The sequence below is a fragment of the Erpetoichthys calabaricus genome, chromosome 12 (assembly GCF_900747795.2).
Source record: "Erpetoichthys calabaricus chromosome 12, fErpCal1.3, whole genome shotgun sequence".
NCBI lineage: Eukaryota > Metazoa > Chordata > Cladistia > Polypteriformes > Polypteridae > Erpetoichthys > Erpetoichthys calabaricus.
This window is the reverse complement of record NC_041405.2, coordinates 19,583,039-19,595,974: the sequence shown is the minus strand read 5'-3', so window position 1 is coordinate 19,595,974 and position 12,936 is coordinate 19,583,039. Positions and strand designations below refer to the sequence as shown.

The window sequence follows — 12,936 nt, the reverse complement described above, 5'->3', positions numbered from 1 at the left end:
GTATCTGTCCTGCATTACAAGTAAAACATTTTTAAACCTGTTCCACTGCTCCTCGACTGTCTCCACAATTAAAAGCTTATCCTGGTCTGTCCTCCTTAGACTTTGTTACATCTGCTCAAAATTTGCCCTACCAAAGTTCAACTTAATAATTTTAGTCTTTGCATCCGCACTTTTACAAAATACTGAGAATTGTATTATATTATGGTCACTTGACCCTAGTGGTTCAATCACCTCTACACCCTCAATTCTATCTTGATTATTACAAAATACTAAATCCAGACAGGCTTCACCCCGTGTTGGTGCTTTAACATACTGTGTTAAAAAACAGTCACTGATTACTTCTAAAAACTCCTAGTTAATATTTGGATAATTAAAATCCCCCACAACTATAATATCTCCCTATAAACTTGCTTTTTTGATATTACTAAAAAGATGGGTGTTGAAATTACTGTCTGAATTGGGTGGTCTATAACACACTCCTAACATAAGACCTCTTTCCCTAATATTTTCCAGGCGAAGCCACATGTCCTCACTAAGATTGGGCTTATCGTCAATCAACAGAATCAATAGAAAAACAATCAATAGAAAATATGCAAAATGTCACTCAAAATAAAGGTTATTTGTCCAAATAAATCTTCCACATTTTGATAAGTTGTTTGTCGTCAAAGGGAAACAGTGGCTTTTAGCATATTGATTACACAACTTCTTAAAATTACTATTGCAGGCTGAAATTAAGACAAATAATTTTACATCTTTCTCAAATTTATTAAACCATTTCAACAAACATTTTTTAATTAAAAAATAAAAAAATCCTTATAAAAATATTTAAAAATAAGGAAAAAAACAATGTGATAATTCTGTTATGTAAATGAGATTCACCTATATCTAGTGCCTTCTAGAAGAATGTTTTGTTTTGATCAAAATAGTGTAACGGCCGACCCCTTACCCAGAATACACTACACTACCGAGACTATTCCTTGGATAACCTGAGCCTTCATGATCTAGTAACAAGCCGTACTCCTTATAAGTTGTACTTTTTTTCCACACGACGAAATAACCAGCAAACAGTAGACAGGGATGTAAAATCAAACACGGTTATATTGTAAATGAAACAGACAAACAAATATTCAATAATGTATGTATGAGTGCACAAAACACCACTATCCCAATGACACCAGTGATTAATTATTATAAAACATGAATATATAAATATTTACAAAGAACCTTCCCTTGCCCTTAAACACTAAATAGAAACACAGAACACAAACACAAACACAGATTAATCATACACGGCAGTTGAAATGTGGTGATAAATGAGTCCAACGATAATGAAGTCCAGCAGTATTGATACTGGCTGTAGCGTTATTGTGCTCCTTCCTGAAATCAAAATGACCTCACCGTTAAAGTCCTGGCAATGGCTGGTATGAATCCGAATCCTGAGGTTTCTTGGCACTGGCTGTCTTGATAATAAATCGGATGTTGAAAAAACAAACAGTGGAATGATTTAATGAACGGCAGTGATAAGTTGGTAATTGAATGGGTAAATTGTCTCCTTTCTCGTCTTGATTCCTCTAATCTACTTTTCATATCTCTCTATCTCTCTTTCCTCTCTTTTTCCTTTCAATCCTCTTTTTTAAATACGGAGTGTCCTGGATATTTCTGGTGAGTTTAACAGACAATTTCTGTCTCGTGGGCTTTGGCCTCTCTCCATCATCCTTCCCTTTTTCGCTTACGGGGACAACATTTACTGATGCACATATATATAGGATAGTAAACAGGACGATGAAAACAAAACGTAACTCAACACAGACATAAAACAAATACTTATTATGTAGCCCCACTACAATAGTAATTCCAGAACCTTCTCTCTATCTCTCATTTACTGATAGAGAGAAGAAGGATTAAACTCAGTTTAAATCTGTGTACCCCTGAGGATGAGGTTGGCACATACATTACTCTGTTCAGTGAATTTTAGTAAAGGCCCTTCCCAATATGCTATGGGTAATTTCAACAGCCTCCAAAAGATGGTTGTCTGGAGCAGCAGCCATGCTACGTTTCATATACTGTAAACTCAACACAATAATAAAAAATTACAGTCTAAATATCAAATCAGAAGGATTAAAACTAGAGTTTTCTTTCAAACCTGGTTTGGTTTTGTTATCAATAAACTTGGATAGTTGAATGGCGCTGACCTCTCAAACTGTTGCATAGATGGCATCACACAAGAGCACTGTGGGTCATCTTTCACAGAAAAACCATGGCAACCATAAACAAACACACTGATACCCCAAGTAAACAATAAAGATAGCACATTAAAATTTTACCAATTTTAACATTTCTAAATACACTTCATTGAAAGAATAAACTAAATTAAATGGATTCCTCATGAATAAGAAATAATAATGGGATGAACAGAAAGTCAAGAAACACAGAAAAGAGGTCAGAAAAACAACAAATAAAACACCCCAGATCATAACATGGCTTTCTCCTAATGGTGCCATCTCTGAACATGACTATACAGTTTCTCAGAGAAACAGGAGTGAAATCTGGCCAGCAGCAGAGGCACATGAGTGTTTTTGGCTTTAACTCACTAGGGATCTAATTATGGAGCTGGACTCGTAATGACCAACAGCAGGATTGTCTCGCTCTGTGTTTAGTTAAATCTTTTGCGATATGTTTCTTTCTTTCTTTTATATCTGTATACCTTTTCCAATCTTTTCTGATAGTTAGCATTGTAGCAGCAAAGTAAACTAATTCAAGATGTTTATTCTTATCTTTATCATTCAGATGTACTTTTATCTAACCTGGGGTCTTCATGCTACCCCTCTTAATCAGCCTGCACAAATTACCAATAGCAGAGAGTACCTGTTCCAGTGGAACTCACCTGAACATACGTATGCAGCACCTGATTTCTCAGTGACTCTTAACAATATTATTAAAAAAGTAACTTGTGACAATAGTGGCATAACCAAGAAAAAATAATAAAGTGAGGAAAGAGGAGGGAACAGAGGTTTACAATACATGGAGTTCGACCCCCCTTACCAACTCTTTTATAATGGGGAATGTTCAGTTTCTCTGAAATAAAGTGGATGAACTTCAAACATGTGCACGCTTTCAGACCATTTACAGAGACGCTTGCGTTATGGCATTTATAGAAACCTGGCCAAATGGAAGTGATTTGGTGCACCAATTTGTTTGGACAGAAACCCAGCCGTTACTGGTAAGTCACACAGCGGAGGTGTATAACGGTATGTAATGGTATAAAATTGTGGTTAAAGAAAAAGTGCGCACAAAAGATACAGAAGTGCCTTTTGCCTTTTTTTTATTTTCACATTGTGGCAGGTTATGATTTTGTCCTTTTGACACTTAATGAAGGTAGCCAGGCTGGTCTCTTTATTTCTCTAGAATCTCTTCTCTATCTCTCATTTGAGACAAGAAAGAATACACTCAGTTTAAATTTTTTTTTATGGACAAAAACAGTTTGGCATTGACCCTATTCTGAGAATGACAGGCAGGGGCCTCATGCACAAACGGTGCCTACACACAAAAATGTTGTGCACACCCATTTCCGCACTCACATCACAATGTATAAAAACTAAACTTGAGGTAAAGTCAGGCACATTCTCACAGCAGCCACCCTTCTTGTGTACGCATGTTTCTGCTCAGTTTTGCAAATTTGCAGTACCCAGAGTCAAAGAAGTGCTTCTGTTCCTATGTGGTTTTCCTTTCATTTTTAGGTTCACAGCCAAAACACAGGCTTTATCAAATACACTGAAATTAACCACATTTATATCATTTAACCACATATATCATTTATAAATTTAAGACACCTGATTGAAATCAACATGTAATAATGCAATGCTGCACGGAATGGCCAAGCTACTCCAAATACCACAGCTGCTTCAGTGTTGCTATTCTTAGTGCAGTGAGAGTATTTGAACCAGTTGTATCTCAGTGTGGAATCATAGTTCCACAGCAGCTGATCAGTAAGCTCTATGGCAGGTTGTGTTGAGAGCACAGAGAATTATTGGGGTACAGCTTCCAGCCCAGGATGACATTTATAGTACAACGCTGCCTAAGGACAGCCACCAACATCTGCATGGATGCCACTCAGCCATGCGCACAGTCTATTTGAACTTCTCTGATTCTGCAGACAGGGCCCTTTTGAAATGTAAATATCTACAGACAAACTGTTAAATAAGACAGAAGTAAGAGTTGAGCACAAAACAACCAGGAATGTTCTGGCAATGGAGAGGAGCACCGAAAAGTGGGTCTAAAGACCATTCATGATGTGCTGCCTCCTTGGCTCTTTATTTCAAGAGGTTAAGTAAGGGTAAGTGGCATTGTTCCTTTAAGTGTTCTGTCCTTCAATTACTGATTTAATGCGTGTGTGCTTGAATTCTTGCAGTTGTGTATGACATAAAATAACCTACAGTATTCTTTGGGAAACATATGCTCCTCTCAAATACAGTCTGGAATTACTATTAGAAATGTTGGCAAATTTTATTTAAGTCATTAAACACTTGTAAATAATGGTATTGGTGTATGTTGTACTTTGTTGTAAATTTTGTAAGCTCTCTGCTTTTGTATTGTTAGCAAAAGTCCATGTTTGATTTTGCTTGTTTGGTGTTGTTTTATTTTCACAACAGCCCCGACACATCTAGGCATCTTTGTTAAACAGTGCGTGCGTCAAACTGGTGTGTATGTTGCACCAAATCCTAATCCCTGATAAGAAGGATGAGGCAGACGAGATTTAATGTAGAAAGATCTCAATTAACTGCTGAACGTTGCAAAGGACGGAATTGTTGCAATGGCTTTGCAGAGCTAAATATTTATTTGCTGATAAATATGTATCTGTGGTTTCTAAAACAAAACAACTACAATAAACATAAAACAACTCACAAAAATAAAGGCTCACAGAATGTTAAAACAGGCAATGCCCAAAAAAGGTCAGTAGATGGCAGCAGAAATTAACAGAGCACTATGACGTGCAGTTGTTGGCAAAGGCACTATATAAAATTTACCAAATGCGTTAACACTGCACAGACTCAAACAAATCGCTACTTAAACAACCACTACCAAGTCTGTTTTCTAGAAACTCTTATATATTAGTAAAGAAACAACATTTCTGAATGTACTAATACAGCTTTAAACATTAAATTGAACACACTTTGATATAAAGGGTTGTCTGAAAATGTTAGTAAAACAATGTTAAGAGCTTTATCATTACGTGCAGAAAAATTATTTCTAAAAAAAATAACAGAAAAGCGTATAACTTACATCAAGCAGGTGCACACAACGTCAACAAACAATTGAATAAATGTGGCTACATGCAGACTCCTCGAAGTACAGCGTTTTCTGCGTATTAGATACAGAAATAACATGTGCGAATGCTCACGCATAACCTCTGAGTGTGATGACGTAACAGACAGCCTGCTCAGACTTTTGTACAGCCTCTAAAATAACTTAAGACTTTTAATGGAGTCAGCTTACTAGACCCAAGAACGGTCTTCTTTTATACAGTTTATATATATATATATTTAAATAGAGAGAGTGTATCTGAGACTAGGGATTCCAATGGTAGTATCTCATTATAAAAATAATTTAAATCAAAGAAAAATACAAAATTAAAGAGAATAAGGCAGAAGAAACTGTTACCACTCATAACCTTGACACACTGTTGAACTCTCAGTATAAGGTTTGGGTAGCTCACTCACTTGCCCCACTCCTCCACTCATACTGAAATACATTTACCTAACGAGAATGACAATGTTTCTGTTAACTGTGAGAAGTGAAATTTCATTAATGCACAAGTCATCTGTGATGCCAAGATGAGGCTGTCAAAAACTGTGGCTTGTTTGGCTGGATCAATCCATGAATAATTTCTTTTGAGACAAAGCAGCAGTTGGGAAAGATGTGCAGCAGGTTAGGGTGATAAAGGATAAAGATGGAAACGTACTCACAAGCAAGGAGAGTGTGTTGAGCAGATGGAAAGAGTACTTTGAGAGCCTAACAAATAAAGAGAATGAGAGAGAGAAAAGGAAGGATGATGTGGAGATACTGAATCAGGAAGTACAATTGATTAGCAAGGAAGAAGTAAGGACAGCTGCTGCTTTGCAGTAAGGAGACTGTGGAAGATTGTGGGTTCGCTTCCTGGTTCCTCGCTGTGTGGATAGCGCTTTGAGTACTGAGAAAAGCGCTATATAAATGTAATGAATTATTATTTGACAGCTATGAAGAGGATGAAGAATGGAAAGGCCGTTGGTCCAGATGACATATCTGTGGAAGCATGGAGGTGTTTAGGAGAGATGGCAGTGGAGTTTTTAACCAGATTGTTTAATGGAATCTTGGAAAGTGAGAGGATGCCTGAGGAGTAGAGAAGAAGTGTACTGGTGCCGACATTTAAGGATAAGGGGGATGTGCAGGACTGCAGTAACTACAGGGGGATAAAATTGATGAGTCACAGCATGAAGTTATGGGAAAGAGTAGTGGAAGTTCAGTTAAGAAGTGAGATGATGATTAATGAGCAGCAGTATGGTTTCATGCCAAGAAAGAGCACCACAGATGCAATGTTTGCTCTGACGATGTTGATGGAGAAGTTTAGAGAAGGCCAGAAGGAGATGTATTGCGTCTTTGTAGACCTGGAGAAAGCATATGACAGGGCACCTCGAGAGGAGTTGTGGTATTGAATGAGTACATCGGGAGTGGCAGAAAAGTATGTAAGAGTTGTACAGGATATGTACGAGGGAAGTGTGACAGTGGTGAGGTCTGCAGTAGGAGTTACGGATGCATTCAAGGTGGAGTTGGGATTACATCTGGGATCGGCTCTGAGCCCTTTCTTATTTGCAATGGTGATGGACAGGTTGACAGACGAGATTAGACAGCAGTCCTTCTGGACTATGATGTTTGCTGATGACATTGTGATCTGTAGCGATAGTAGGGAGCAGGTTGAGGAGACCCTGGAGAGGTGAAGATATGCTCTGGAGAGGAGAGGAATGAAGGTCAATAGGAACAAGATAGAATACATGTGTGTGAATAAGAGTGAGGTCAGTGGAATGGTGAGGATACAGGGGGTGAAGTAGAGTTGGCGAAGGTGGATGAGTTTAAATAGTTGGGATCAACAGTACATAATAATGGGGATTGTGGAAGAGAGGTGAAAAAGAGAGTGCAGGCAGGGTGGAATGGGTGGAGAAGAGTGTCAGGAGTAATTTGTAGCAGATGGGTATCAGCAAGAGTGAAAGGGAAGGTCTACAGGACGGTAGTGAGACCAGCTATGTTATATGGGTTGAGACGATGGCACTGACCAGAAAGCAGGAGACAGAGCTGGAGGTGGCAGAGTTAAAGATGCTAAGATTTGCATTGGGCATGACAAGGATGGATAGGATTAGAAATGAGGACATTAGAGAGGACATCTGCTCAAGTTGGATGGTTGGGAGACAAAGTCAGAGAGGCGAGATTGCGTTGGTTTGGACATGTGCGGAGGAGAGATGCGGAGTATATTGGGAGAAGGAGGCTAAGGATAGAGCTGCCAGGGAAGAGGAAAAAAGGAAGGCCTAAGAGAAGGTTTATGGATGTGGTGAGAGAGGACATGCAGGTGATGGGTGTAACAGAGCAAGATAACAAGGACAGGAAGATATTCAAGGAGATGATCCGGTGTCGCATCCCCTAATGGGAGCAGCCGAAAGAAGAAGAAGCCTTTACCTTGATTAGTGTGAAAAAGCCTTTTGGAAGAGGCAACCTAAAATATTTCTAATAAAATTTCCTTGAAAATAATCATTTTAAGACTTATTTAAACACAATTTTCATGCTATTGGCAGAGCTAAAGCTGTCTTTATTCTGGTCCGGACATGTACAGGATGAAAAAATTACAAAGCAGGAATGAGTTGAATTTAAATAAAATCAATCACATAACACCTGCTACAGTTTGTGTTTTCTTCACTTTTAGATTCAGATCAGTTGAACAATATAACAAAAATGCTGAAAAACGTTCTATATCCTACATTATTCAATGATTTGGCTTTAGTTGCTGATAGTGTTTTACTCTGAACAAATGATCTTATTTACAAGCTGTGCTGTCTTGGTTCTGTGAATTACTTTTATCATTCTGAAGACTTGTGTGCGTCAATGGAGAATATGTCACATGAATAAAGTAGCTTCTGTCTCCTTATGTGGTCAAACATAAAATTCAGAATAAATATCTAGGCTGACTCTTAGAAGAAACTTGCCCTAATGCCAATTCCTCCCACTCTTCTGGAATCTTCATGTGGTGTTGTCACCAGAGTAGCTGTAACTGAGGTGCCAGACAGATTGGAATTGTAGAAGTCATTATCTAATATGAAATCCTACTACTGTCAAGAAAAACATTACTTAGGAGTAATTTAAAGTTTACTGAGTCCTGTTATTAATCTTAAGAGCTGGACTGCTGTGTTTACTGATCTGAAACTACTGCAGCTGCTGAAGTAATACAATTTTATTAAAATACAGGAGTTAAGTTGCTTTAAAATTGACAAGTAAAATGTTTTAAACAGTACTTTGTTAGAGAAGGATAGAAAAACAATATTATTAACAGTAAATATGTCAATAGAGTGAGTAAAGAGATGAATCTTTAAGTAAGATTTGAAACTCATTCTCATAAATATACATAAGAACAGCGAATGTAACAGTGTACAGTAGCAATTAATGCATAATTTAAGAGACATTTCTTAAACAAAACATGACTTCATGAAGTGCACATTTAATAAAACAGTGTTTGAAAACATTAAGTCTGAAAATATGAGAGTAAAGTATGAAAAAACAAGCACTGACACAAAGTTGAATTAGCTATTTCAGTGTATACTCACCATAGGAGGAGGCTCATACTTCATTTTAAAAACACGCCATTACATGGAACAAGAAGAACAAACATCAGTGAATCACTAAAAAATCAGGCAGATGACATGACTTGTTGTTTGACTATTCAGAAGTAACAAAAAACTCTTTATATGTACATAAGAGAGAAAGAGAGAATGCAAAACATGACTTCTTGAAATACAGGTTTAAAATAAGTGTTAGATAACATTAACTCTGAAAATACGAGAATAAACTATGAAAAAATAAGCCCTGATACAAAGTTGTAGTAGCTATTTTAATTAATATATACTCAAATCAAAATCCATTTTACTAATCTTGGAATTCATGGAACAGGAAAAACAAAGATAATCAGTTAATCACTAAATAATGAGGCAAATGACATGACTTGTTGTTTGACTATTCAGAAGTAAAAAAAAAATTCTTATCTATACACACATGAATCTTGAGACATGGAATATACCTTGAATGTTCAAATGAGCTGTAAGCACCATGGTATACAAAATGGGACCAACTCTCCTACAAATAACATACGGGCCAAAATATCATGGAGTCAGTTTATAGGATGGAACCCTTTGGTGTATGTCTAGCACAGTGAGGTACACCTGCTGCCTCACCTGAAACTTTTCCGGTCTCAAAATGATCTAAAGAAGCTTCTGATATCCTCAAGTTTACCCTGACCAGCTGCCACACTGAACTGAGCCTAGCGAGATACTGATGAGGACACAATGAAAGAATATAGCAGTGGAGATTGTTCCATTTGAAGCTGTACAAACACTCAAAAGGAGACAGTTTTGTAGAATGATAAAGTACATTGCTGGCAAACTCTTCTACAGATAACATTTTATTCCAATTAGTTTGCTACAAATTTATTGTGCAATAATTGTTTTTCCAGATCTATAGTCACACTCTTATTTTGACCATTAGCTTCCAGATGATATCGAGAAATTAATTTACACTGTACCCTAGTCATAGAAAAAACTCAAAACATTAGAACAACTTAAGGTAATCTGTCCAAAATATTTGACCCAGAGAATCGATGGAAACGGACCACTCCTTTAACAAAAATATTAGCTAACTCTTTAGGTGTAGGCAATTTCTTAAGTGGAACAATAAGGGTGCATTTTGAATATCTGTCTTCTACTAATAATTTGGTGGAATTGTAGTGTGAAGGAGGGAGTTTGGTAATACAATCTATTGAGATGGATTTCCAGGGTCTCCTGTGTGCAGGAATAGGCTGAAGTAATCTAATAAGGAGACCATCTAAGGGTTTAGACCTGCAGCAAATCTTGTAATCCAAAGCATAATCCACAGTCTCTTTATACATCTTTTCTCACAGGAAAAATCTGTAAAGCAACTATAAAGTTTGTTTGTTTAATACTTGACATGTGTCCAATCAAGAAATTCTGGTGGATCATAATATTTATTACTAGGAATTAGACTAGGATCTAAGGCTTGGTATTTTGTGTGGATTTTATATCCTCACTACGTTTATTGAGAGTAGCAATCATGGTTAATGGAAGGAATTTTTCAGAAGTAAAGTTTGGGTCTGTTTATATATTTAGCTCATCTAGATGATAAGTACATGATAGGGCATCTACTTTCCCATTCTAATCTCTTGGAAAATAAATAACACAAAACGGAAGAAAGAGAAATACACTGTCTTGTTTTGCATTTGGCCACTTGTCACTTTTGAAATATTTCTCATTTTGATGATCCATAAATATTATGAATGGCAAAATGGCACCCTCGAGTCAATGTCACCTTTCTTCATGACCTAATTTGATTGATAATAATCTTGAATACCTATGTCATAATTTTACTCAGCAAGGGTTAACTTCTTAGAAAAATAAGCACATGGATGAAGGAGTTTGAGTGTCATGAAAAGTTTGCACTAGTTTGTATCCACCTATACACTTTAATTAATTGAAGAGACGGGTCAGGATGCCTTAACACTTCTGCAGGACTGAAGAAAAGTTTTAATTTATTAAAAGCATCTTGCTATTCTAGTGTCCAGTGAAATGTTCTTTTGTTTTTGTTTATTAACATGTAATAGGAGATTTGACAGTGCTAAAGTCTTTAATGAGTTGATGGTAGTAATTGAAAACCTCCAACAAATCATTGTACTCGATGTGAACTTTCAGATACTTATCAATTTTAAATAAATGTAACTTTAAATTCAGAGATTATTACAGAAAGAAGCCATACCATCTGGTTAAAAAATATGAATATCTTCAATTTATAAACCAGTACATTAAAACCCAACACATCACAGAAGATGTTATTATTAAAGGCTTGAAATACCTTTGGTGCATTTGCCAAAACATAGGCGATCATTTTATGTCTGTAATTTCTGGTGGTAGTATTAAATGCTGTTTTCCATTAATCTCCCTTCCTGTTTCCGATTAAATTATATGCACTGTGATGATTTAGTTTAGAAAAAACAGTGGATTTTTTCACTTGACTGAATAAAGATGGTATTTGGGGGGAAAAAATAATTATTTTTAACTGTAATCCTACTTTTCTCCTGATTATCATTATATAGCTGGACACCTGCATCCAGCATCAATCAAACAATGAACCCATTGTTGAGATGTTCCTGAATATATTCCTCCATAGCCACTCTCTCTGCCTTGGACTTTATATAAATATTCCTTAGGGAGAGGTTTGTCAGGTAAAATATGAATTGCAAAGTAATAAATGTGACATAGGGAAAGTTTCAAGGATATCTCTTTGTTAAGGACTTCTAAAACTATCTTCATATTCTGAAAGTGTAGATTGTGGTACCTTGCAAAAAACTTCACTTTAAAAATATGGACTCCATCTAATGTACTTTTCTTGCCAGTAAATTAAGGGACTATGAGATTGCAATAACAGGATGCCTACAATATGTTTTGGAACTACTGACTGTAAACCAAAACAGGTCCTTTTTCCTGAAATAATTCTCCATTACATCACTTGAGATTTTAATATTTCATCTTGGGTTCCTCCCCTGGCTGGGGTTCTAATGCACTGTTTATGTCTTTCTTGTCTGTTTTTGATTCCTTTATTATGTTCATATTGTTGGTCCTTTAGTTTCTATTTATCTATCGTTATGTGCATGCACATGGGGGACAGCTTAGGGGCTCTTGTGATGGTAATAACCCGCTGAACCAGGGGTTGGCCCTGTGGTCTAATGCCTTCTCTCTTCCTCCCTCAGTGTAACATCCTCAAACAGATGGTTTAGTACAGCAGTTCAACCAAACACTCAAGCAAATGCTACAGAAGATGGTCAGCGAGGATGGAAGGAACTGGGACCGTTTACTTCCCCTCATCTTATTTATATACCAGAAAGTCACTGACAAGGCCCTTTCAAAAGTAAGGAGAGAAAAGGGCTGATCGATTATTTGGTGAAACAGCCAAATCACTGTCCGGGTGAATGGGTGTATCATGTAAACATAATGAAGCTGTGGATGGAAAGAGAACCCGACAACTACTCTACTCAGCTCCATTTTTTCTTTTCTCAATGAATATCCCTTAATTTCAGCCCAAATTTGATGGCCAAGCAACAACAACAGCTCGAACCAGCTATCTTGATCATCCTTGATGTGATGAACGAATGACCGGCTCTGAATTAACTGATTGTGTATGACTGCGTCATAATGGAGCCTGGGCTTATCATCTGAGAAGACTCCCGGAGTCTAAAGGAACAGAAAGTTTTAGTCCCTGGTCCAGCCTCATTATGCTGATCCCTAAGCCCAACAGAAGTTGTCACTTTTCCAATGACTTCCATCAGCTTAATCATGTCTGTCGCTTTGATGCTTATCCAATGCCACAATTGGACAAATCCTTGATTGGTTGGGTAAAGCTCAGTATCTGACCACCCTTGACTTCACAAAAGGGTACTGGCAAGATTCTTTAATTGACTCTGTCAAGGAAAACACTGCATTTAGCACCTCTAGTGGACACTGGCAGTATTGTGTCCTACCATTTGGTTTGCACGGGGCACCAGTGACCTTCCAGCGTTTGGACAGAATACCAAGGCCCCACAACGCCTACATCCGGCACCGCCGAGAGTGGCAGCCTTTTCAGCAGCTCCGTGTATGACTG

At 37.2% G+C, this 12,936-nt stretch overlaps 1 protein-coding gene across 1 annotated transcript in view; it reads right to left on the bottom strand.

Moving 5' to 3' along the window:
* The window catches only part of LOC114644562 (uncharacterized), a 337,895-nt gene extending 329,042 nt beyond the window's left edge, over positions 1–8,853 (bottom strand). The window contains exon 1 of the mRNA XM_051934772.1: positions 8,841–8,853. Within this exon, the coding sequence (XP_051790732.1) occupies positions 8,841–8,843 (3 nt within the window). The 5' untranslated portion in view covers positions 8,844–8,853. The remainder of the gene's footprint in view (positions 1–8,840) is intronic.
* Positions 8,854–12,936: the final 4,083 nt, after the last annotated feature.